The sequence below is a fragment of the Eptesicus fuscus genome, chromosome 9 (genome assembly GCF_027574615.1).
Source record: "Eptesicus fuscus isolate TK198812 chromosome 9, DD_ASM_mEF_20220401, whole genome shotgun sequence".
In the NCBI taxonomy this organism is placed as follows: Eukaryota; Metazoa; Chordata; class Mammalia; order Chiroptera; family Vespertilionidae; genus Eptesicus; species Eptesicus fuscus.
The window spans coordinates 35,773,732-35,798,395 of NC_072481.1; the positions used below are offsets into that span (position 1 = coordinate 35,773,732).

Sequence of the window (24,664 nt, forward strand, 5' to 3'; positions counted from 1 at the left end):
TGGAATTCAAAGCCAGAAGCATCCTCCAAACCCACATTAAAACGCTACATGAAGTTACTTGCTGTCTTAGGTGATCCACACCATCATTCACCTTCATTAATGTGACCAGCTAAGAGTTATAGCTTCTTGTCACTCTATGTTCAGTCTCCTCCTAACATCTCATCCATCTTGCTTGCCACTGCCACATTAATCTTCCTAAAACATCTCTTTCATCATGTCTCAATGTGCTGGGTGCCCTCAGCACTTCTCTTTGCCGTGGGATAAAAGCCAAGCACGTAACCCACAAGGGCAGCCTAACAGCTGCTATTAATTGGACACCTATGATAAGACGGGCACTATGCTTGGTGCTTTACATGCACGATCTTCCAGAAAACAGTTGATTATCCCCACTTTACAGATAATGAAACAGAGACTCCGGCAGGTTAAGCAGCTTGCCCATGTTCCCACAGTTAGTATGTGGCAGAGCCAGAATTCCAAACCAGAACCACCTGACTCACGAGATGACTGCTTTTCTTAGATCCTGGGCTTCTCTCTTCCAATCATTTCTTCACCTTTTATGACAATACTGAATGAGCAGTCATCTCTGTGGACTAGATGTGGATGTGAAGCACCGCCTTCAACCCAGGATTAGAGTTAAGAAGGCCTGCAGGCTAGAGGGTTGCCCCAGGGGAGCCAGTGTCCCTCAGCAAGTCACACCCTGCACTCTGGCTGAGGTTCTTGGAACCTCCTGGTTGTCGGTCTAGACGACAAGAGCCTCTAATATCATGCTCAACCCAGAACGGGGTCTCAGCAAGTGTGCACTGGCCCCGTAGAAAAGGATGAGTGAGGTCCCAGGTCTTCCTGAGTCCTCATCCAGTCTGCACCGGTCCAGGAGGAGATGGAGGAGCGTTAGGGTGGAGCCAGGAGCTGGTTAGTCTCTGAGGGGCCTCAGGATCCCTTGGCCAAGTATGAGGCAGCCAGGAGCCAGTCCGACATGTGCTTCTGCTCCTTCCTGGAACTTACTCCTGTTTCTTCAGACCTTCCTGCACCGCTCAGCCTACCTTTTCGGAGAACCTAATCAAGCCCGAGGCTACAGCCTGTTTCTGTTGTGCTGGGGTGGTGACTGCTTTCTGGGGACTCCCTGAGAACAGATGAGTCTGGTAGGAGAGTAGGAGAAAGGGGTCTTCTGGTTTGAACTTCAGGCTGGGGCATTTGCATGTCCTTATCTATAGCCTTGATTCATTCACTCTGCATTTATTCTGCCTCTACCACATTCCAAGCATGTGTTTAGGCAGAATAGAGCTTAGGCTGGGAAGGCTGTGAGACCTGGATCAAATCCTGGCTCTGCACCTTACCATCTGGGTGGCCTAAAGGCCTTCTTTGAATCTCATTTCTCCTTTAAGGGGGAAAAAAAACCTGTGGCTCATAATACTTAATGGCAGGGTTGATGTGAGGTGCAATAACATATGTAAAGAGCCTTATGGTGGCATCTGATGGGTAGTATGCATTTCACCAGTGGTAGCCTGTTTTTAAATTAAAGTATAATTCATGTGACATAAAATGCACCGGTTTAAACACTGTACATTTCAGTGGTTCTGAGCATATTCACAGTGTTCTGCGACCATCCGCACTATTTAATGCAGAACTGCCCGCTGTTCTCCACGGTGGCGGCCCATTTACAGCCCCACAGGAGCGAGCAGGAGTTCCAGTTTCTCCACTTCTCCCAGCACTTGCTATTTTTCTTTCTTTTTTTCATTATAGCCATCCTAGTGAGTGTGCAAGTGGTATCTCATTTCACTTTTGATTTACGTTTCCCTAAGGTCTGATTATTTTGAGCATCTTTTCATATGATTATAGTTGCAGCCTCTTTTTTATTATTCTTCCATTAAACATTTTTTGTTTGATGAGTCCCTATTGTATGGCCAAGCCTAGGATATGGGCCCTGCCCTGAGGCTACTCACAATCCAGTGGAGAAGGTAGATCTTAAAGCAGATCATTGCAACATAGTAAGAAAACAGGCTACAGAGAAGATGTATATAGTAAGTCCTCACTTAGTGTCCTTGATGGGTTCTTGGAACTGCTGCAAAACAGGCTATAACGATACCGATTTTACCAAGGCTAACTGGGATAAACAAGAGTTAAGTTCCTATGGCATCTCATCACCCTTATCTTTTTCATGGGTTTTTATCTTGTGTCCCCCAGCTGGATGCTTGGTCTCTGTGTCCCCCAGGGCCATGCTAGTTATCTGCAGTGTAAATTCTCAGCAACTGTTAAGCTCAGACACAGGAGGAGAAGCTCTGGACCTGGTTATACAGCCTTGGTTCTGACACTGTTCAGGCGATGGCACTCACTTTTGTGACCTTGCACAACGCTGAGCTCTTCTGAATGGGGACCCTGCCAGCCCCGCTGCTGCTGGAGCCCTGGGCCTGACCTCTGCACGATGGGTTCGGGGACCTCACCATCTGCAACCTCGGTTTCCTCATCTGCATTCTGAAAGGGTCGAACGCGATGATTTGTGCACCATTCTCAGTTTAAATGTTCGTTTGTGCTGCTGAATGATTGCTTCTTTCCACATCAACATGATCCTGAGCTACAGAGTTTCAGCCCAGGGACAGCATGGCTTGTCATCTCCCGTGTGGTGGCTGCATCTCAGAATCTGCCCTTGACCGTGTCAAACTGAAAAGTTGCCCGGAGCTTGGCCCCCACACATTCGGAAATCCTAACACATCCCTCTCATCCCTTCCCTTCCCCTCCCTCTTCCTTCCTCCTCCTCCTCCCTCTTCTCTCTCTCTCTATCTCTCTCTCTTTTTTTGTTGTGTTTTTCTCCCACATGTGAAAACGCCATCCATCCCATTTCAGGATAACTTCACTGGGAGTACTTTCTTTAGGTTTCACATTTTAGCAGCTTCTTGGCTTAGAGTCATGGTAACTTATTGGAAGGAGGCTGTGACTCTGAGAAAGACCACATCTCCGATGGGTTGTTCATGCCTAACTCACTGGGTAGATTTCCTGGGCACAAAGAGAAGAAGAGGCTTTGTTTGTGAAGGCAGAGCCAGGCTCCTCCAGGTAGTGGAAAGGTTGTTTGCATCTCTGATCAGGAGGAGGGGTGAACAAAGACCACCACTTTATTTCTTGGGCACTTCCCTTATACTCTGTTCCTTTCTTAAGTCATTCCTATGTGGGGTTTTTTTTAATTGTATCTTTGCTCAGAAAAATAAAACAATTCCTAGCATGTTGATAATAGCGATTTTAACATGCCATTCATTGAGTGCCTACTGTGTGCCAGGCATTGTGCAGTGTTATGCGAATTACTGCTGTCACACCCTTCCCCCTCCCCCCCCAGCCCTTTCCCCCCCCCCCCAGCCCCTTCACCCTCCCCCGGACAGAGGAGACTCCTGAGCTCACTAGACTAAAGCCTGGCCCTTCCTGCTCACCTCTCATAGAGGAGAGGTTCCCACGGAGGTCTCTCTCAGACCAGAGTCCCGCCTCTGACCAGCCAGGCTTCCGTTCCTAAGATCATTTGGGAAGATTTGGCATTTGACTATGTTCTGGAATAGTTACGAGCTTATAAGCTTCCTTCTCAGCTTTACTAACAAGCTGTGAGGAGAGGAGCCTGGCTTGGGGGAGTGTAAGAGCGTGTTTAGCACAATCACATGTGCCCACACACTCACACTCACGCAGACCCTCAGAGGCTGGATTTAACCAGCCGCCTTGCCATGTGCCACCTCCAGCAACAGGCGCCGTGCCTGGCACCTCCCTGAGGACACAGCAGTGAGGACCTTGGAGGAGGGTAAGACGCAGTGGTCCCCAGGGTCCCAGTCAGTCCCAGGAAACAAGACCCCAGTGTTCTTACCTCCAGGGGCCGGTTCCAAGCACGTCCAGGTTCCTGCCTCTGGGACTTGCTGTTTGAACTTTTGACATCCACTGTGAGAGACAGATTTGGGAAATAAAGTTGGAAATCCAAGCAGGAGAAAAAAAGTTCTGTTAGATTATTGGAAGTTGACATGAGGAAGTGGGGAGAACAAGATATCCTTTTGGAGCTGTGCAGCACTTGATGGTTTATGGCGCACCTCAGTGTGTGTTGTTCCTACACCTGGGTACTGGGCGAGACGCCAGAGGCCAGACTCTTCGACGACCCCTTCCATCCTCATCTGGAAAAAGAGAGGGCTGGGCCAGTTGGTCGCTCAGGTCCCTCAAACTCTGTCAGCTGTGACCTGCTACCAATAAGACAGCGGGCAACGTCCCTTGTTGCTCTTTCTGTATCTGTCTTGCCTCAGCCTGTCTGCTGTCTGGGAGGCCCCTGTCCTTCCAGCTCAGCTTTGCCTCCATAAGAGCTGTCATCCCTTTCATGCCCGTTGGCACCCGAGCTGGCAGGAACCCACCATCTTTTTCTGGGAAGTCACTTGGCTTAGAAAGATCTCGGTTGTTGAGGGATTCATGTGCTAGTTAAGTTTAGACCAGAGAGCAATGTAAGGGCCACTCCAGTTCCCAGCATGTGTTTAGGCAGAATAGAGCCTAGACTTCCATAAAAGGCCACCCTTTATGATGTACTTGGAGAAACCCCTAAGCAAATTCATTGGATACCATTTCAATGCTTTGTACTGTGCACTTTTAGTAACTACCCCCATCCCGGAGTTAGATGTGACTGCTCCTCTCAGGGGCCCGCATGCGGGAGGGAACAGGCCGTGAGCTTGTCTGCGTCTCCTGTTTAACTGGTCTGGCCTCCATGGTTCTCTAGCTTTTAAGGATATGGGCATTGCTTAGACTCATTTGGACCCATAATGAATCTTGTTCTCTTGATATGCTTTTTAGAAGACAAATCTGACCTTGAAAACAGTGTGATGCAGAAGAAAATAAAAATCCCCAAACTTTCTCTCAATCACATAGAAGAAGATGGGGAGGTTAAAGATTACGGGGAAGAAGATTTACAGCTTAGACACATCAAGGTAACAAAATCTTTCCCTTTTTTGGAAGTACGTGTGAGCATTCTCAGAGTGCTGACAGCTGAAAACTTCTAGCCTGGCCTCCTCTCCCCATTAGATGTCCCCTGGCGTCCCAGGTTAGGGGAGGGTTGCTGCCAGCCCCCCAGGAAGCCCTGACTCAGGCTGTGCCACCACCCTGGTCCCGTTTGCACCACCTACGCAGTGTCACCGCTGCCGAGGTTTTGGAAGGGTGCGAGCCTCTGGCCCACAGCTCTGGAGGGGTCCCTGCTGGGCCCCAGGAGCACTGAGCACACCGTTCCTGGGCAGCAGTTCCCAGCTGGTCACTATCCGATTGCCCCAAACAGCGAGGGGTGGACTCCCTCAGAACAGGGTGAGCCAGGTTCACAGAAGGGGATTCATGGGTTGGAAGAGAACTTTTGCATGAGGCTGCATTTCCTTTGGTGTGCACCCCAGTTGGTCTCCTCCAGCCTTCACTTGTAAACCTAATGAAAACCTTGTTCAACAAGCCAAGTGTTTTTTCTGTGCAATGGGTACCACAGGGCAAGGGAAGAGAAAGAGAGATGCCTTCTGCATTGACCATGGTCTGATTTTGGACACAAGGTCCAGGACATTCCAAAGGTATAATCCAAAGACGCAGCTGAGTGCAGTCCATGCTTTCATGGCTCCCTGGCTCTGAGCCAGTCCCTGGGGTCATGGAGCTCAGCCAGATGTGGTCACTGCCATCGGTCTCATGGTGCCGGGATGCAGACAGATGTCTAAAATGGTCATCACGATTTTAGCTGATAAGTTCATCTAGACCAGCAGCATCTATCCCAGCAGATAACATGCCTCCACCCTGGGTGGAGAGTTTCTTGGTCCTGTCACTCCCACGCCCCTCGGTGGAAGCTGCATCCTCAAGCTGGAACTTCCTCCAGCAGCTGGAGCCCCGCATAGTCCCGGATGATTCTCTTCTCCATGAACCGTCCCCGCTGTGTCCACTGTCTTGCAGAGCTTCGGCTTAACCAGAGTCCAGGGCGAGGCTGGTAGACACGGGGAAGGGCCCAGGCTGGAAAATGGGCTCCGAGTCCTGGTCTGGCTTCGTCTGTAGCTCACCCATGACCCTGAGTCTAACCTTCCCCTCCCGGCCTTCTTACCTGTAAAATGAGCGATTGAACAGAAGAACCTTTCAGCGCTAGTGTTCTTTGAACTTTTCAGTTTAGTAAACATTTGTCACCCTCCTGCCAAGTGCCAGTCTGGGTAGGAGTGGAGAATGGGGAAACTAAGGCACTGTTGCCCCCCTAGATGAGAGTAGATGGAAGTTCTTAGCATCTTTCCCAATTAAAGCATTCTTAAGGAAAAGGTTACTTGACGGAATGCCCTTTTTTCACTTTTATGTTGTTGTTGAAGAGATTTGAGTGGTGATTGCCCTGGGGTGACTTGGCTTGCCCTAATTTCTCCCTGGTTCCCCATAAATACACATTGAAACCCCTTGTGAGCAGTCACTGCCTAGGTCCTCTGGGTGGGACGGGGGCTGGGAGTTGGGGAGGGTGGTCATGGTATAATACACGTCCCAGAGGCAGAGTGATGGAAGGGAAAAGTACTGGCCTGGGATACCGAGTCCTGGTTCTGTCCCCACCTGACCTTGAGACTTTGGGCAAGACCCTCCCACTCTGTGCCTCTGTTTCCCCATTGGTAAAAGGAAGGGCTTTGACTGCATGTCTGCATGGGTTTCTCCAAGCACTGATGTTCTGTGGTTCTGTGATTCTAGGATTGTCTGGGGAAATATTGAGCTGCAGTCCAAGAAAAGTCCCAGCTGCCCTTGCCTGAACTGATTCTCGTTGTCCTACAGAGACCCGAGGGGCGGAAGCCAAGCGACGTGGCACACAAGAGCATTGAGGCCGTGGTGGCCCGGCTGGAGAAGCAGAACGGCCTGAGCCTGGGCCACAGCACGTGCCCAGAGGAGGTCTTCGTGGAGGCCTCCCCCGGCACGGAGGACATGGACAGCCTGGAGGACGCCGCCGTGCCCCGGGCTCTGTATGAGGAGCTGCTGCGCAACTACCAGCAGCAGCAGGAGGAGATGCGCCACGTGCAGCAGGAGCTGGAGCGGACTCGCAGGCAGCTGGTGCAGCAGGCCAAGAAGCTCAAGGAGTACGGGGCGCTCGTGTCCGAAATGAAGGAGCTCCGCGACCTCAACCGCAGGCTCCAGGACGTGCTGCTCCTGAGGCTCGGCAGCGGTGAGTGCCCGCCCGTCCTGCACACAGGCGGGTGCTTGGTGCGGCTCCACGTCCAGGAGGGCACAGGGGAGGCGGGCCAAGTGCCCCGAGGCCAGGGAAGGGCAGAGACAGCTCAGCAGTCACCCCAAGGAAGAGCTGCCCCCTCCCGCAGCGAAGCTGACAGGAGCTTATAAACGCAGCAGCCGAGCACCTAGAGCACCTAGTGGGGACACGAGACGTGCGGCTCAGAGAACGAGCGGACAGAGCGTCTGCCACCCGCCACTCATGGCATGCGTTCCCTCAGCCAGAGGCAGTGCCAGGGCTCACAGGAACCTCCGAGGAGGCTTTGGATAGTGAAGAGAACTAGAGGCGATCCTAAAAACGCCATTCCTGTACGTGAGAAAGTGGCACATGCCAGGGCAGCGATGTAGATGAAGCGGCAGGAGAGTAGAAAGGATGGAGAGGGCTTATCTGTGACTGAGGGAGCCTGCAGGGAGGAGGCAGGCCTTGACCAGGGCCTTGACGGTGGGGGGTGTTTCAGGCACGGAGGAGGCCGAGCGGCAGCCCGGAGTCTGGGGAAACACCTGAGCATGCAAGAAGCTCTACTGCAGATGGGGTCTGAGGGCGAGTAACTGCGGGTTTGGAAGCCGCACCAGCCTGGGGTGTCCGGACGTGTCTTGGTAGGAATGAGAGGCACTGAAGAGCTTTGAGCAGAGTGCGTGGCCTTAGGAAGATTAGCCCACAGGTGTGTGGCGCTCCTCTGCTTCGCTCACAGGATTCAGGCTCATATTGCACTGATTTTAACAAACCGAGGTTTTAGGTTTTCTCATCTAACATGGTTTCAAAGCAGGAATAAGGGGAATGAAAGACGTCAGGCTTGACAGCAGGGAGAGGTGACTGCTTACCGTGGTGGAGAGACAGAAACACTCAGAACACAAGAATCCAGAGTTATGAAGGACAGAAGCCAGTCAGCATTGAGGGAATCAGTGGAACGCAAGCCCAGGCCCCCACAGCCCTGAAGGCAGCCACGAGTAGCCTGTGTCAGTGTGCCTCGCTCAGAAAGGGAGCAGCCAGTGTTGAGACACCAGCCTGTCCCAGAATTTAAAGTCAAGGGCCATCGTGCTCAAAAAGGAGGTTCCCATGGTCCAGATCACAGATTCCTATGTGGAGCCTCATTCCTCTTTGACGTTAGATACATGCTCTCACTGCCTTACTGGTGTGGATAGATGCCCCTCTTCTTATACTGTGTCCGTGAGGCAGTGATTCCTCAGTGGATCGTCAGGATGGCCCAGGGAGTCAGCGAGAGGCCTTCATGCCCTGTCACAGAGAAGGGACCGGAGTTTGGGACTCGCCCAGAGTTGCATAGGGAGGCAGGGGCAGGGGCTGAGCTTGTCTCAAACCTCATCTCTCGATTCCTAGGCTGGAAACTCTGCCTTGGCCGGGGCCATCCTTCCAGAACGTAGCCTTTAGAGGTACACAGTGACACTAAGTTACAATTCATAGGTAGCTTAGAAGGTTATTAAAATTTTTTATCAAAATAAAATCTCAAAGAGAAACCCTAACTAAACATTTGTGAAAGCTGTGTTGGCTTGGGGTAGGGGATGAGGACCAACTGTAATTTTCAGAGAGAAAAGAGTGTCAGGTCTTCAGATGCATAACTTTTCATCGCACTGTACACTATGCCTATTGTAAACGTCTTGGGGAAAAGGCACAGTCACACAAACTCCCAGCGTGTTTTTCCGACTCCCATGGAAACTGCCTGTTTTACAGGAGTGTCAACTGAGCTTAAACCCCAGAACCTACTCGTAAGCCTCCGGGGCAATACGATGCTCTGCATTTTCCATCAGCATGTGCCTCTCTCATCTTAAAACATGTAGACAAACCTGACTGTAGACAAACCTGACCCCCAAGCGTAGTTTTGTGTCGGATCTTCCAGGCTCACCCACCCCACAGGCCTCCAATGCCATGGTGAGAGCCAGAAGCTGGATCTTCCCTGATCCTAGTCACTGTCCTCATCACAGTGGGACGGACTGAATAGAAATCAGCTCAAACCACAAGTATGTGGAGTACCCACCATGGGCAGTACCCCTGTGGTGAGCTCCGCGGGCACCTCAGAAAATCACTCCCACTATCCTGACCTCTGAAAGTGCAGAGCCATTTACTAGCTCTTGTAAATGGGAGGTGGGGACCATGCCAAGTTCTAAGATAGATCCACAAGATAGAATTAAAGGTCTCTAGCCTAGGGGAAGGTGGTGGTTTTCATGCGTCTAGTCTAGTCTCCGGAACTGGGCTTGAGTCAGCCGCCAGCATCCTCACTTCCCGATTCTATGGCTTTGGGGACCTTCTTTTCTTCTTCCTTTTCTTCTTTGCTTCCTTCCCTGCTTTTCTCTTTTCTCCCACAGATATTAACTGGCCTCCTGCTGTGTGCCAGGCTTTTTGCCCGGTGTTAATATTTTGATTTATTGAAGCTACAGCCCTTGCCCGGCTGGAGAAACTCCAAGTGTCACTGACACAATCAGCGGCAGCACAGGGCGTGCATGCCACCACAGGGACAGAAGCACACAGAGCCATGGGGAAGCAGGGAGGGCACCCCCCGAATTTGGGGGGTCAGGAGAAAAATGCCTCCTGAAGGAAATGACTTTTGAGCTGGAGCCTGAAGGAAGAATGTTTGTTATCCAGGCAGGAATGAGTAGGTGGGAAGAGTGAGGAGCAGTCTTGGCAGAGAACATCTCTCTGAGCCTTGACGTTATCAGCTCTAAAATGGGAGTAATATCTTTCTCACAGCCTTGTGCCCCACTGCAGAGTGCCTGGCATTGTGTCGATGCTCAATTACTGTTAGCCCCTTTTCCACACTGTTTAGTGGAGGGGCTGAGGCAGAGCTTAGCTTGGTTTTTAACTCTGGCTTCCCCAACCAGTAATTGGCTGTATGACCTTGGACGGGTTAACTAACTTCTCTGCCTCCCTGGGTCTTCTATTATAGAAGACAAAATGGGTTGTATATAGGCATGTTCATTTGTTCATTCAATGACTCGGTTCATTCGTTCTGAGCCTAGAAACTTGGTGATATAAAAAGAAGGCTAAGACATTGGAAGTTGGGTAGGGGGTGGTGATGTAAGCATATAATTAAAATTCTGGGAGAGGAACTAGCATTTGAAGTAGATCTATTTTTTGGTGAGTCTGGGAAGAAACACCCCGTTGTAATAGCTCCTGATCCATACATAACGGCAAGAAACCTAGAATAAGGCAAAGAACAGCCAGAAAGTGCCCAGAGACCCTCTCTGATTCTCGGCTTGACACGCCCTCTAAGGAGCACGTCCTGGCCTGGGGTTGATGTGTGATCTGGGCTGTACCATCCTCGGTCCCCTGGGCCTTGGTGAGCATTGTTCTTGCAGGCCTGTGCTTGTGTGTGTTTTACACGTCCACCTTGCCCACGGGCCTGGCTCGAGGGCCTTTGTCCACCTTGAGGGCTGAATCATTCACAGCATAGCAGGCAGATTCCGAGATGAGGGAGGCCAGAAGGTTAGGAGATGCTCAGTTTTAAACGGAAGGCTTCCTGCTGGGAAGAATCACTGCTCACTCTCCTAGGAATTGGGGCCTTCAGGCAGTGGGTGGGAGGGGCAGTGAGCAGGAGCCTGGCCTCCTGAGCCTAATGGGGACTTCCGAGTGGGAGCAGGTTCCCTAGAAGCCAGGAGTACCTGGTTGGTGTACCTGGTGGAGGTTGGGGGCAGAAGGGTTGGAACAGCAGCAAAAAGGTATAAGATGTTTTAGAGATGTCACTGGATGGCTCACCTCTTCGTTTATGCGCTTATTCATTCTTTCCTTCATCTCACAAATAAACACACAACAGATCTCACAGGAAAAGTTTCCCCAGAATAGGGAGGCATGGAGTGTGAGAGACCTTAGAGAGCTGTAGGCTGTCGCCCTCATGTTGCTGATGAGGAAACAGGCCAGAAAGTGTCATGGGCCTATTTCAGGGGCCTCTTAACACTTGGTCCTGTGTCCTTGCTCTCAGGGCCCTCACCCCACATGGCCTTCTTTAGTTCATGGCACACCATTGTCACTGACATGGAGGTGACCCCTCGGCTACTACTCCCCACCCCCAAAGGGTGTCTCTCTCCTTCTCTGTGATCTTGGCATGGAAAGCAGCCGTCTCTGATGGGAGGAACCTCGTCTCCTGCCCTGCTCTCAGGACCTCTGTGACTGTAAAAATTAAATGAGGAAGCAACTGTAAAGAACACAGCAGTCCCCCTTACTCACAGTTTTGCTTTCTTACCCGTGGTCAACTGAGGTTCAAAATATTAAATGGGAAATTCCAGAAATAAACAATTCATATCTTTAAATTGTGCGCCATTCTGCGTAGCCTGATGAAGTCTCACTCCATCCTGTTCTGTCCCACCCAGGACATGAATCACCCCTTTGTCCAGACTATGCACGCTGTGCGCTCTGCCAGCCCATTAGTACTTAGTAGCCGTCTCGGTTATCAGATGACTGAGGTGTTGCAGGGCTGTGTTAGTGACCCTCATTTTACTTAATAACGGCCCCAACGTGTAAGAGCAGTGATGCTGGCAATTCAGATACACCAAGGAAAAGCCATAAAGTGCCTCCTCTAAGAGAAAAGGTATGTATGTATAGGGGAAAACATAGGACACATAGGGTTTGGTTCTATCTGCAGCTTCAGGCACCCATGGGGGGTCTTGGAACATGTCCCTGTGGATAAGGGGAGACTGCTGTAGAGCCCGGGGACCAGCATATGCTGTGTCAGCCCCTTCTTCTTTTTCTTCCCTTCCTGCTCACTCTCTCCCGACGAAGTAAATGCTGGGGATGCAAGAAGCATGAAGATACTCTAATTATAAAGTACTGCTTTATTTGTGTGTAGACCCATTTCTTCATTCATTCATTCAGCAAGCATTTATTGAGGGCATGCTTTGTGCCAGGACTGTGTTAGTTGCAGGAATATAGACATGAGTAAGACAATCCTTTTTAAACATTCCCCAGCTCATGGTTAGGTAGTGTTTATTAAACTGGGGCTTGGCAGGCTCCCCGGATTCTAAGGGAGTGAGGGGAAGCAGAACAGTGGAGAGCCTGTTGCAAGGGTGACTCCGGTGCACGCGCAGGAGTGAACTCCCGGGCCTCTCGGTTTCTTCTCGGCTGGATTCCTTGTCCTTCAAGGTCAAAGACAAGCCTTAGCTGTCTTCCTCAGCTTTTAGCACTGTGAGTGCCTCCTAGTTAAATTCAGTTTTGTGTGATTCAGGTAACAATTCAACTAAGGCTCCGAAGGGCCGTGTGGGGAACATGGGGAGGAGGAGATGGGACCCCTGCCTTCAGGATGCACACAGCCCGTGGGAGGCAGGCATGTGCCCAACGGGACACCCCACACAATAGGACAGTGTGATTGAGGAGGGGTGCATGATGGCCTTATGTTTTGTGTGCTCTTTGTCAGGGAATGTAGGTGGAAATGATGGATTCTGACCGGAAGAAGATAGATAAGAATAATAACAGTAATTCACATCTGCACAGCACTTTCCAGGTTTCAAGGCACCTTCAAATTTTTACCTCATTGGACTCTTCCTATAACCTTATTGTGAGGCCAGGTGTAAATTATTATCGCCCTTTGAGAGAGGAGAATGCAAAAAGAAGAGACAGCGTCCCCGTTGGCCAGATCACAGGCTGTTGGCCTGCAAATCCATCCCAGCTCTCTAGGGCTGGATTTCCGTCATCCCTGTTCCCTCATGCCTTGCGTTCTGCCCAAGGTCCACAAAAATACCAGCTTTGATCTTTAAAATCCTTTGCGGTCTAAGCTGGATTCTTTAAGCACGGGTCTCTGACGGTGTCTTTGAAAAGGCAGCTAATATCAGCCAAATGCCTCCCGCTGGCTTTCCCTGTCCTTGCGGCAACCAGTGCTTTGGCAACAGATATTACTCTGGTTTGAATCTCAGCGCTTTCATTCAGTACCTGTGCAACTTCAAGCAAATGTTTAACCCTCCCCAGCCTCCGCTGTCTCCTCTGTAAAATGAATGAATTCATGCCTACCCAGTGCAGGCAGGAGAGCCAGCATAGTAATCAAATGCCTGCCGGGTCCTGAGCTCAGCAATACTGGGGTTCTGAACCCTGGTTTTTCCACAAGCTAGTCTTGTTACTTGGGCAAGTTACTTAACTTCCTGGGCCTTTGTTTCCTCACCCATAAAGCAGAGTAAATGATTGTACCAACCGTTACGGAGGGTTAAATGAGCAAATATGTGTCAAGACCTCTGCCTCGGGGCTGGCGCGTAGTGCTCAGTGGGTCCAACATTAGTGATGTGGAGTCACTTGAGGATGCACATGAGATAGTGTGTGGGCAACACTTGGTGCGTCAGGAGCACTCGTTGTCCTACGGGAGAGCACAAGTGTGGTTGTCTGGCATATCCTGATCTTGGGTCCAGCCCTGTGTCTCCTGGAGATTGCTACTTTCCCTTCTCAGAAATCGTATTTTACAGCTATGCCTGGTCTTGATTTCAAGCTCACTGGTCTGTAGTTTATAGATTTCTCCCCCACTCACATTTCCTGGGTGGAATTCCATCTTCCCACTCAAGTCCTGGACCTCTCCTTCTGAGCCCCTCCATTGTTCAGGCATCACTAGTTCTGCCTCCGTCTCCTCTTTGCCAGGGCTCTGCTCCCGAGGCTGTGATCCCAGCACCCTCTTCCATCTCCAGCCTTCAGTCCATTCCCACCAGTCAGCAGGGGCACTCACAGAGGCTGGGCTCTGAGAGAAGCGAGAGGATGGGCGAGGCATACGGTCAGGCTAGGTTTTCATATCCCCACTGTGGAGGGGAGGCCCAGGAGGCCTGCAGCCAGCCAGCCGCTGCAGCAAGTGTGGGGCAGGGCCAGAAACCACGGTGCCCTGTACCTCCTGCATCCGGATCCGAGGCAGGAAAAGACCGAGTACTGAGAACTGGGATTGTTCCTCCTAAACATATGGGTCATCTCCCCCTTTGAAGCACATATTGCCCTGTTGACTGAATCAGAATTAGCTACAGTTCATCCTAGATTTTTTGAGGAGCTGATTTCAGAGTAGTCAGTCCAGGACCCTCCTTCCTCTTTCTCCCGAGAAGTCACTGTTCTGGGGCAAAGGGGCTGAGGGGCAACTTCGGGCTGTCCCTTTGCTACCTGCTTGGGCAGCCAGAGCCTGCAGAGTTGCTGGGCTTTCTCCCTGCTGGTGCTCGGTTTGGGTGTTGCCGTGTGGCCGGCTTGTTTGCTGCTGGATTTGCCAGCCAGAGGAATGGAAGTGGGAGAGGTGGGCTACTGCTCCTCGTGGGCGGGCAGGGCTGGCCTCTCTGAACGCCTGCTTAGGGCCTGAGGGGAGGTGCTTTTCATAAATGAAACAACCCTAGCAGTAGATAGATAATGAGATAAAGCTCAGGGATTTCTTGCCTGAGGCCACACAACAAGGAAATAGTAGAACCGGGTTTCTGGTGGAGGTCTGTCTCACTTTCCATGCACAGGGCCGGCTGCTTACCAGCACTCCGCCCCGAGCTTCTACAGCACCGTCTCCCGCCTGCCCTCATGGTTAGACCGCCTTTACATGCTGCATTGGGCTCTGGGACTGCCGGCCTCTTGAGCTACTGGGTGGGATGCTTCCTGCCTAATTTAAGAGCCTACCATTCTTTCCTAGTATTAACTTTGCCAAGTTATATGGCCTCACGATGCCAACCAGAAAATTCCTAGAGTTTTTTAATAGAAATTGTCTCTTTAAAGAGAACCTAAGCCCACCTCTCATCCCCATCTTATAGATGGGGACACTGAGGACCACAGAGGAAACAGGACATGCCTATGCCATGTGGAATCTGAACAGTCCCGTCCGTCATAATGAAGCAGCGATAATGTTCAGCCAAGATCGATGGCTGGAATTCGTCCAGCCGCCGGGATTCAGCAAGACCCAGAGGCTGGCCACACCCTCTCTTGCTGTTCCAGGTGGCTCTTTGAGTTTGGTTGGAGGTAATTCTTAGAGTTCTGGCACCTTTGTCCTGTAAGGAGTCCCAGAGTCCATGCAGCACAGCCTCCTACACAGCCATGATCGCACAGCCTCTGGTAACATTCCCCTAGACACAGGGAGCTCACTCGCTGCCTTCCAGGGCAGCCCATTCCACTTTTGGATGCCTCTGACTGTGGGGAAGTATTTTGTACAGGAACATTCAGCGGACTCTCCAATGTTCCAGGCCCTGTGGAAATCAAATAGCTAAGGCCTGGTTCCTGCCTCCAGGGGTCCCAGTGTCATCAGCAGCCAGTGGGAATGCAGGGAGCCTCGCTGTGCTGGGCTGTCTTATTGGGAAAGGGTCTAAGGAAGGCTCCTTACGTGACAGGGGCAGGGTGCTGAAGGTGGCTGGAGAAGGCCCCCAAATAAGGAACTAGTCAGATTTATCCAAATAATGAGGAAGTTAATGGTATCCCAGACAACAGGAGAACCAGAACAGAGATTTGGGATTGTGAGAGAGGCTGGCTTATTCAGGAACTGCCAGTGGTTTCTGGATGGACTGCACAGTGAAGAGTAGGTAGGAGGGAGAGACGAGGCTGCAGCCCCTCCTGCAGGTGGTACACGGGGGTTTCTCCCCACCAGAGTGACCTGGTGTAGGGTCGCTCAACCTCCAAGTTAATGTTGCCTCTGAACCAGGCAACTCAATCAACAACCATTGAGCAAAGATGAGTCCCAGATGGTCCCGCTTTGGAAGGGTTCATGGCCTGAAGGGTAGGTTAAGCAAGGCCAAGGTCATGGACTGATTTGGTTGGGAGCCATCAGCCACATGCTGGAACTCTGCCTCTCCACAGTTCCTGCCCTCAGATGCCCACTGTGCCTCACAGTCGCCCCTCAGGAGTCGGTCTTATTCCCACTTATTCCCACCACAGCACCTCCGCCACCCATCCATGCCACCCTGTTCTGTTCCATGCATTCAGGGCAGGTGCAGGGCCTTCAGGGCTGCTTGGCAGGGCAGACCCGTGCTGCCTGCATGTCCCTGCTGGTGGATGCTCTCTGGGCCCAGATCATTGGGTGGGGAGGGAGGTAGAAGAACCAGAGTTGAAAAACCAGCCCAGTTTTCTCTGGCCACCAACTGGCAGAGGACAGGCTCGGAGCTCCTAGAGGTGCGATGAATCCTAGCAACGCCCCCTCCTCCTCACCACTCCCCTGCACAATTGGGGAGTTCTTCACGGGCCCCAGGGAAGGTCTGGGAGGATCGGAGATGAGCTGAAGTCCCACAGAGTGGCCTGATGTGGGAAGCCGGTGAGACCTGAAAGCTGCAGTTAGCCCAGGTGTAGGGTAGTGGGAAGAGCAAGGCTTTGGAATGGAACCTACAGCCCTCAATTGGAGCACGTGCCTCCTGTGACTTTAGACAAATTACTTTACCTCACTGAGCCTCTACAGCAGGCGTCCTCAAACTACGGCCCGCGGGCCACATGCGGGTGTTTTTACTGTTTTTGTTTTTTTTTTTTTACTTCAAAATAAGGTATGTGCAGTGTGCATAGGAATTTGTTCATAGTTTTTTTAAACTATAGTCCGGCCCTCCAACGGTCTGAGGGACAGTGAACTGGCCCCCTGTTTAAAAAGTTTGAGGACCCCTGCTACAGAGACAGTCAGATCTGGTTTGCGGGACAGCCGTGAGGATTAACTTCTTTCATTGAGCACGTGTTTGATGAGAGTTGATGTTTGCCCGGGACACTGTGCTGGGGATAGAATAAACAAGACTGGCTGTCCTCGGAGTTTCAGTTCTAGCCAAATAATCACGGGACAGTGCGGTGAAAAGTCCTACAAAGATAAAAGGTACTTTGATATAAAGTGCTGAAGACATTCAGTTAAGTGTCAGTCACCTGCTCCTCTCAGGGGAAAGCATATATGTCATATGAAATGGACATCTGTAATTCCTCAAAGCGGGAAAATACCTCCTTGACCTCCATGACTGGGAACCTGGCCTGCTCTATCACCCCTTTCCCCTGCTCTGAGGGTCTGGCCTCCTGTGGGGGCATCTGCATGAGCTGCAGGGACCCCACCCAGCCCAGGACCTCAGACTAGAACTGCTTCTCTTGCCTCCGCCCAGCAGAGCCTCCTCTTGCCTCCCTCAAAGAGGGCACTCAGAAAACGGAGAGGGGGAGGAGATGGTCCTGAGGAGCTGCTGCTTACTATGACCCCACCCCCTGCCTGTCCGCCCCTCCACCATCCCCAGACCTTACTCACCCATCAAAGCTCCAGTAAGAGCTCGCCTCTTCCCTGAAGCCTTCCAGGATCACTGATCTAGCAGCGATCTCTCCCTCCCCATGTCTGTGCAGATCATCAATCACACTGCTCACTTCCTAGTTGGTCAGTGAGCCTCGATTCTGTGCCACCTGCTCTAACCATTTGGAGATAACTACCCCATTCCAGCCCTTCTGCCCAACAAGCTCCTGCCCATCCATCCTCCGAGACCCCGCATAAACCTTGTGGCCACCCTCCTAAAGACTCCCTAGTTCCTCCGGATGCAGTACCTCCTTCTTCGCTTCTGTTCCCAGGTCTGCATCCTGACCCTTATTAGCGACACAGGGTGGCGATGATCTGTTGCCTGTCTCTTTCCACTGCTGGACTGTCATTCAAGGCCTAGCCCAGGACTGGCACTTAGTAGGTTCTCACTGAAGGAATGAGACTAGATCTGTCCCCACCCTCCCTGGAAGGATAGGGGGCTAAGAAGCCCATCTGTGGCTCCAGCAGCAGGTGAGAGTGGCAGGTGAGGGATGATGGGGCCGACAGAGGATCCTGGGCAGCTCCCTGTCTCTGTCCAAGATCCTGTGTACCTCCATTGTTGCATAGCTGTCCTTTGCTCGGCTCCTTTTCCGCAAAGTGGAATCCCTTTTCCACCCCATCCGCTGTGCCTCTGCTGCACAGTAGGGGTTCTGTGTGCATTTAAGAGTTCTGACTTGGTTCACTTTGCATTTATGAAGAAGCTAGAATTACACTGAGAGCAGAGAAACTTTCTATTCACGCCCAGAAGTGTAAATGGCAGGACTTAGTACTTCTTTAAAAAAAAAAGTCTACTATTATTGGCTTTATTTCAGCAGAAATCAGAAATGGTATCCAGTGTCCCAACATATATATTTTGAAGAAACAGGTGCTTTCTGAATCTTTTGGAAGTAACAGGAGCATTAGCTTTTAAGAGAGGTTTTCAGAAAGAATAGCATTCATCCAATTTAAGGTAAACAAGGACAAAGAAAGGTATAATTTCATTTTTTTGTTGTGCCAACAAGCATTACCAAGCCCCTCCCTCTGTGCCATGATTCCCGTTTCATGGGAAAAGCCTCTGCGGCTTAAAGAGGGGGAGGAAGTAACAGAACTGGGATTTGCACCGTGTTTCCTAACACCAGTCCAGTGCTTGCCCACCAACGCCCCCCCCCCCGCCCCCCAGCTGTCTGTGTGGATGTGACAGTGCTTCGTATGTTCAGTTCTCATCTTCTCCTGCACTGGGCCGTGCCTCACCTGTCTCTGGTCCCCAGTGCCTCTGGCAGGCCTAGAGCTTGGTGTGCAGTGAGGGACTGTGCGATCACTGGGTTCAGGAATGACTGAATGAAAGGACAAGTACTACCTTTGATATGTTTTTAAAAGCTTCCTTCACCCCGCTGAGAGGTTTCATTCCATGGAAGCTGTATTTCCCCCAAAATAAACCTGAAGTGGATCAAAAGGCTTAAAAAAAAATTCTATTCTTCCCACAAGTGAAAAAAGTTCCTTTGTTGCTTAAAATATCTGCACCAGATCTTACGAGTGCCTGTTATTGTGGCTAATTTGGTCACATGTGTTTGAAGGAGAACAATGCCTCTGAAATTTTTAAAAGCAAAACAGCAATCTGCACCGTTTGTTGTAATGAGATGCAAATTGCCAACGTTTGGGAGGAGAGCCGACTAAAATTTGCAATGAAGTGATCCCCTGCCTTAAATGAAAAGCTGAGGCCCTCCCTTCTCTCCCCAAAGAAACCCCGTTTTTTGTTCCTTTTCTTTCTGATTCTGTAATACTAAACACTCGCTTTCCCGATTCCTTCACTTATCTGCCCCTTCTGAGTCTCCGTTCCATGCCTGCCCGGTGCTGGGCTCCCAGAGGCGTAGTCAGTCTGCAGGGTGGCTAGCGGTGAGCCCCACGTTGCAGGTAGGAAAGTGAGGCACAAGAAGTTGAGGTGACTTGTCCAAGGTCATGTGGCTGGGATTCACACCCAAGTCTCCTGACATAACCCCTCCAAGAAGTGCCTTTGCTGGTCTGCCCTCCTTGCTGGGCTGAGGCACCAGGTACCTTCTATGCATGACACCAGAGAAAGGCAGGTGCGGGGAGCAGGGCTAACAACCAGCAGCCCCTGGGTGTTACACATTGCTGACTTGGGACGTTAGGAATCAGTTTTCCTTAAGAGCCAGACGATCCGAGTACATCCTGGGAGACCAGTGTGAGTGGGGGAACGAGGGTGTGCTGGAGACGGCAAGGGCCTGCTCTGAGCCGGGCCTGTGCAGGGCACTTGGGGCTAAAGAAGGCCAGCAGGGCCCCTGGCTCACAGCAGCTGCGGTCCAGCACTGGACCAATTGAGCCCCGAGTGTAACGCGTGTGTGTGGGAGGGTGGAGGGTGAGTCACTATTTATTGAGCAGCCACTCTGTGCCTGATTCCAATGTAGTCCTTTCATATTTTGGTTAATTCATTTAATCTGCCATCTGGCCAAGTTGCTGTTGTCATTCCTCCTGTCAGGTGAGGCAACAGGGTCTGAGAGGTTAGGCGATTATGGATGTGTAAATACCTGCTGAGGATAGAATTTGAACCAGGCGCTGTGCTGACCCTGGACTCTGACATAAAGACGGTCCTTGCCCGCCCTCAGGCCTCACATCTAGTGCGGGAGGCAGGCACAGAAACGGTGATTACCACAGGGAGCCTGAGGAAGCTCACGGCTCGCCTAAACAGAAGTGGCAAATCCAGAACTTACGCTGCAGTCTCTCTGACCCCAAATTCCAAGCCGAGGGGTGGAGAGACTGACTTAGCTCTCTCTGAAGGGACGGGCAGCCTCATGGGAGAGGTGGCATTGCAGTCCGGCCTTGAGTCCCTGGTGGAGCTTGGAGAGGTGGACTTTACTGGGGGTAGAATGACCTAGACAGAGGACAGATGCACAAGCAGAGACTGGGAGCAGGAAGGAAGGTGCGTGTGTGGGGAGGGTGGGCCAGCCCACTGGGAGTGGAGGCTGACTGTGCGCCTCTGATGTCCCTTACCTATCCCTCCATCGCCATCTGAATGGTCCCTTCTCCTGGCCAGATGGTTCCAATTTCTGTTGAACAACCCTGGTTTCTACTTCCTGAAAAGGCCTATGGATGTTTCAAACGCAAGAAAGATTTCAGACATTTGAGGACAGCTTCCCATCCGCCCCTGCCTCCACCCCCATGCGCCTCACCTCAGCTGCAGGCTGTATTTCAGAATCTTTGCTCCAGCCCATTTAATTAAGTTCCTTCCTCCCCCATTCCTCGTTCCCCTCTCTCATGTCATGAATTTACTGAGAGCCTGCAATGTGCTGGGCACTGTCCTCGGTGCCACGATTGCAGACAAATATTTGCTGTTGAAGAGCTTCACAGGCTGATGTGGACAGCGGTTGGCTGCAGACATAATTTGCTGGAAGTATTTGTAATGTAGAAACCGCCTACCTGGTAGTGATCAGAGCAAGGCCTCACAAAGGAGACACCTACGCTTCACTCTGAAGTCGGACCAGGGGCCTGGCAGGCAGATGAGGTGGCCTTCAAACCCAGAGGCCCGGACAGCACTGCATATGAGGGACCTGAGCAGAGGTATGGGGAAGAGCAAGACATGAGCACCTGAGGTGGAGAGGAGGCTGGTTCTGGGCCTTAAGGAGGGTTTGGGGTGTGACTTCACTTGGAGGGTAATGGGGAGCCTGAGCAATGGGGGACATAGTCCTGTGGAGATCCCTTTGGCAGCCATTGGGGGATGGATGGAGAGAACCAGACAGAGTCAGAACTGAACTGGATGCATTCTCCTGTCCCACACCTTCCTCTCATTGAAGGAGATGGAAACTTAGAGGAAGGATGCAGTCTTACCACAGATGACCTTGGGCGCTGGCTGCATGGACCTCCTCTTGGCCCATGTCTTCTGCCTGTCACTGAAATGTCAGAGCTGGAGGGAACCTCTGGTGCCCGGTCAGCCATGCCATTTAGGGGAAATGGAAATACTTCTTCCTGCTCTAAGGAAGATCAGACACTTCACCGAAGTTTGTTTGCATCTCCGAAATTCACCCTGAGATCTCACACAGAGGAAAAGCTTTGGCATCTGTTTCTGAAACTTTGGAACTGTTCGTTCATTGTTGTCATTCTTTTATTCATTTAGCTAACATTCAGAGAGCACCTACTTGGTGCCAGGTGCTAGGGACAGAGGCAAGAGTCCGACCGAGGCCCAGCCCTTGATTCGGTAGCGCACCACTGGGAGATGCTGTCAGAACAATTAGATGTCGTCAGTCCTCCACTCTGCCAGCTTCTGAAGCTGCCAGCCACTCACCTGGGGATGCACAAGTCAAGCACCACAGAGCCAGGAGTGGGCTCTGCACTTTCTCTGCAGGAAGAGCCAAGCCTCTCTGCTCCCAGCCATCTTGCATTCAGCTTAAATCGTGGAGACTGCAGAGACTCTGTCATGCAGATGGCAGCTGCCAGCAACTCAGGAATGATATTCTTGTTGTGGGAAGGCCTGTCATGAGGAATTTTCATAATAAAATTACCAATACCATCCCTACCACCAGCGAAAGTCTAGAATGTGGCGATTGAACGTAGAATCACAACCAGATTGGTGGTCAGGTCTTTAGTATGTAAAGAGCTCTGTACCAGGTTGTCCACATGGTTAGGGTCAGAGAAGTTTCTCTCATGAAATTCATCTGTTACTACAGTTATATGCACAGCCGGGGGGACCTGCTGTGGCAACAGCTAAATCTGATCCCAGTCAACTCCTGAAATGTCTGTCTGGGGTGAATTTCCAGGTTGCTCAACTCTCCATTGGCCCTCGGAGTTGCTCTCCTGCAAATTAACCAAATCATTCAGCCTTATTTACTCGTTTTCATCCTGTTTCTCTGCCCTTTGGTAATCAAGACACAATAGGTGATTTAAAAAGCAGTCCATCATTTTTACAAGCTAATGGAGTAAAGCATATCCCCCATAGAAACCGCCACCATTTATCTAGCTTTCTTTCCCTGTTAATCTGCACATAATTTGTGTTGATTGCATTAAAATAAAAATCAGGGTAGCTACTGGATCAGGCAATCAGGGGCCTAATCTGTATTGTGTTTTAATTTCTTGGTTGAAATGCTCCTGTTTAGATACTAGGTCTTGGGGAGGGGGAGGCCTTTGCATTTCTGCTTTTCCCTTAACCTCTGTTCGTCTGCTGTGGTCCATTCCACTGTAGGCTGGAGAAATGGGGGTTTGGGCAAATACACAATCTTCATATTGCAGTAGATGCACCCCTCTCCACACAGTCTTAGAAGGCCCTCTTTCCTGTGCAGGAAACCGAGTCCCCTGCATGTCCAGTAGAGACACCAGGAGGAGTGCTTCTCATTCATACTTAGAGTCTAGTCCATTCTCGTCTTCCAGTTTTCCAGCTTTTTGCTTGTGACATTCATACCTCATATTAGTTTTAAGCCTGGGTTTAAGTGTAGTTCGATGGACAAAAACAAGCCATATATATAGAGATATATTTTGTGCCACTATGTACTGATAGATGCATAGTTAAAAATATTTGCATTTTATTTTCCTTGGAGTTCTAGACAGATCTCTTTTCTTAACTGCCTAGGTCCTGCCATTGACTTGGAAAAAGTAAAGTCAGAATGTCTCGAGCCCGAGCCGGAGTTACGGAGCACTTTCAGTGAGGAAGCAAATACGTCGTCCTATTACCCCGCTCCTGCACCTGTCATGGACAAGTATATCCTAGACAATGGCAAGGTAGTGTGCCAAGCTCAATACCGCTTCCCTGCGAGTGTCTGTCAGTCAGAGTAAAGATGGAGCGGGTGAGGGGCCTCCGGAGTGCGGCCAGGTGGCCTCCCGGCCTGTCCCTAAGGGACGCTTTCCGGAATCAGTGTGTTATCACAAGTGGACCTTCACTGGGACTTTTTTCTTTTTCTCATCATTTGGTTTGGTTTGGTTTGTTGTTGTTTTTTAAATATTGAGCCAAAACAGCTAAAACTAAACTGACATTTTAAAATAGCTTATTAGTGAGAAAGATTTTTTAAATGATAGTTTGAAAAACTGCCCTACCCTTCCACGAAACCAGATGCATAAATTTCTAAGGTGAACAAGAAGTGAACTGGTTGAGATAGGTCATGAGTCAATATGTATCCATTGACCTGGGTGTCAGGGACACAGAGGTGACTGAGACTTGATTCTCGTCCCTGCGCCGCTTGCAAGCTGAACATTGAGTGGTGGTCAGCCCACAAATGACTCCTCAGCTTTTCTGTTAGACCCTTGTGGGGAGGGGCAGGGGGGAGGGATCATGAAAAAAAACCTAAACACTGTTAGTAATTAAAAGCCATGGAATAGCCTTCGAAAGTCGTTCAGTCAGTCACAGGGAGATATGGCAGCAGGGCAGGAAGAAAGCTGGCCTAACACCCAAGTGAACTCACCTTGGAAGAGGTACAGCGGAGCCCCTTATCCAGGCACCGGCCAAATGCCTCCGTTCCAGTGCTGTCTTCTCTGCCACCATCGCGTGTGTTGCAGACATCCCCTCCCTTCTTCCCAGAGGAGCATCTGTGTAGGTTTTCCTTGCCTCGGGCTTCAAAGGTCTCTGTTTACCCAGCTCTGTTCCCCCGTGGGCTGATGAGAAAGAAAAGGTTGCATTTGGGTTTGTCCAGAGGTATCCCTGCAGCTGGCCAGACTGAGCCAAGGCAAATACAGTCAAGCTGAGGAAAGGAAGCTGTGGTCTTTAGAGCTCTCTTGGATGTGGTGCCATCCCACTGGGCGCTTCCTCCCCGCAGAAGCAGAGTTGACGGGCCAGGCCATCGGCCCATTCTGCATCTCCTTGTTTCAGCCAGCAGCAGGGGCAGCTGGAAGCCCGGAGCCTGACTTCTAAGCCTAGCTCGCTCTCTGCCCTACCTGTGTGACCCAGGCAGGTCCTTCCCTCTCTAGGCCTCAGCTTCCCTGTCTGGGAAGGTGGATGTGGTCCATACTCCCTGGGACTTTGGTGACTCAGACAGTATCTCTGAGCTTGGTGAGCCCTTCCCAATTGAAGTAAAGGAAAGAAAGGACTTCTTTCTTTCCTGACTTCCTTTCAGTCATGATCACATTGTGGAACGACTAGGGACTTTTTCTTAAAGTAGCTTCCAAGAGAGATCCTGTGTGTCTTGCTTTGAAAGCTGATGGACAGTTTCTGAGGATGACTGGGGCTTCTTTTGCAAAGTTATCACTTTTCCTCCAAAAAATGGGTCTCTTAAATCTCACTTAATTTTTTCACACGTGACTTGCACAACCTTTCTTGAAAATGCCGATTTTGTTTTTTCTTTGGTTGGCGCCAACGTGTTAACTAACCTGGCTTGTGTTTGCAACTAGTCTGTGGTCAGGCA

At 50.8% G+C, this 24,664-nt stretch overlaps 1 protein-coding gene across 2 annotated transcripts in view; it reads left to right on the forward strand.

Moving 5' to 3' along the window:
* The window catches only part of BEND5 (BEN domain containing 5), an 800,567-nt gene that overhangs the window by 763,435 nt on the left and 12,468 nt on the right, over positions 1-24,664 (forward strand). For both annotated transcript variants that reach the window (XM_054720869.1, XM_008139334.3), the window contains 3 exons: positions 4,792-4,925; positions 6,751-7,135; positions 22,903-23,051. In XM_054720869.1, the coding sequence (XP_054576844.1) occupies positions 4,792-4,925; positions 6,751-7,135; positions 22,903-23,051 (668 nt within the window). The remainder of the gene's footprint in view (positions 1-4,791; positions 4,926-6,750; positions 7,136-22,902; positions 23,052-24,664) is intronic.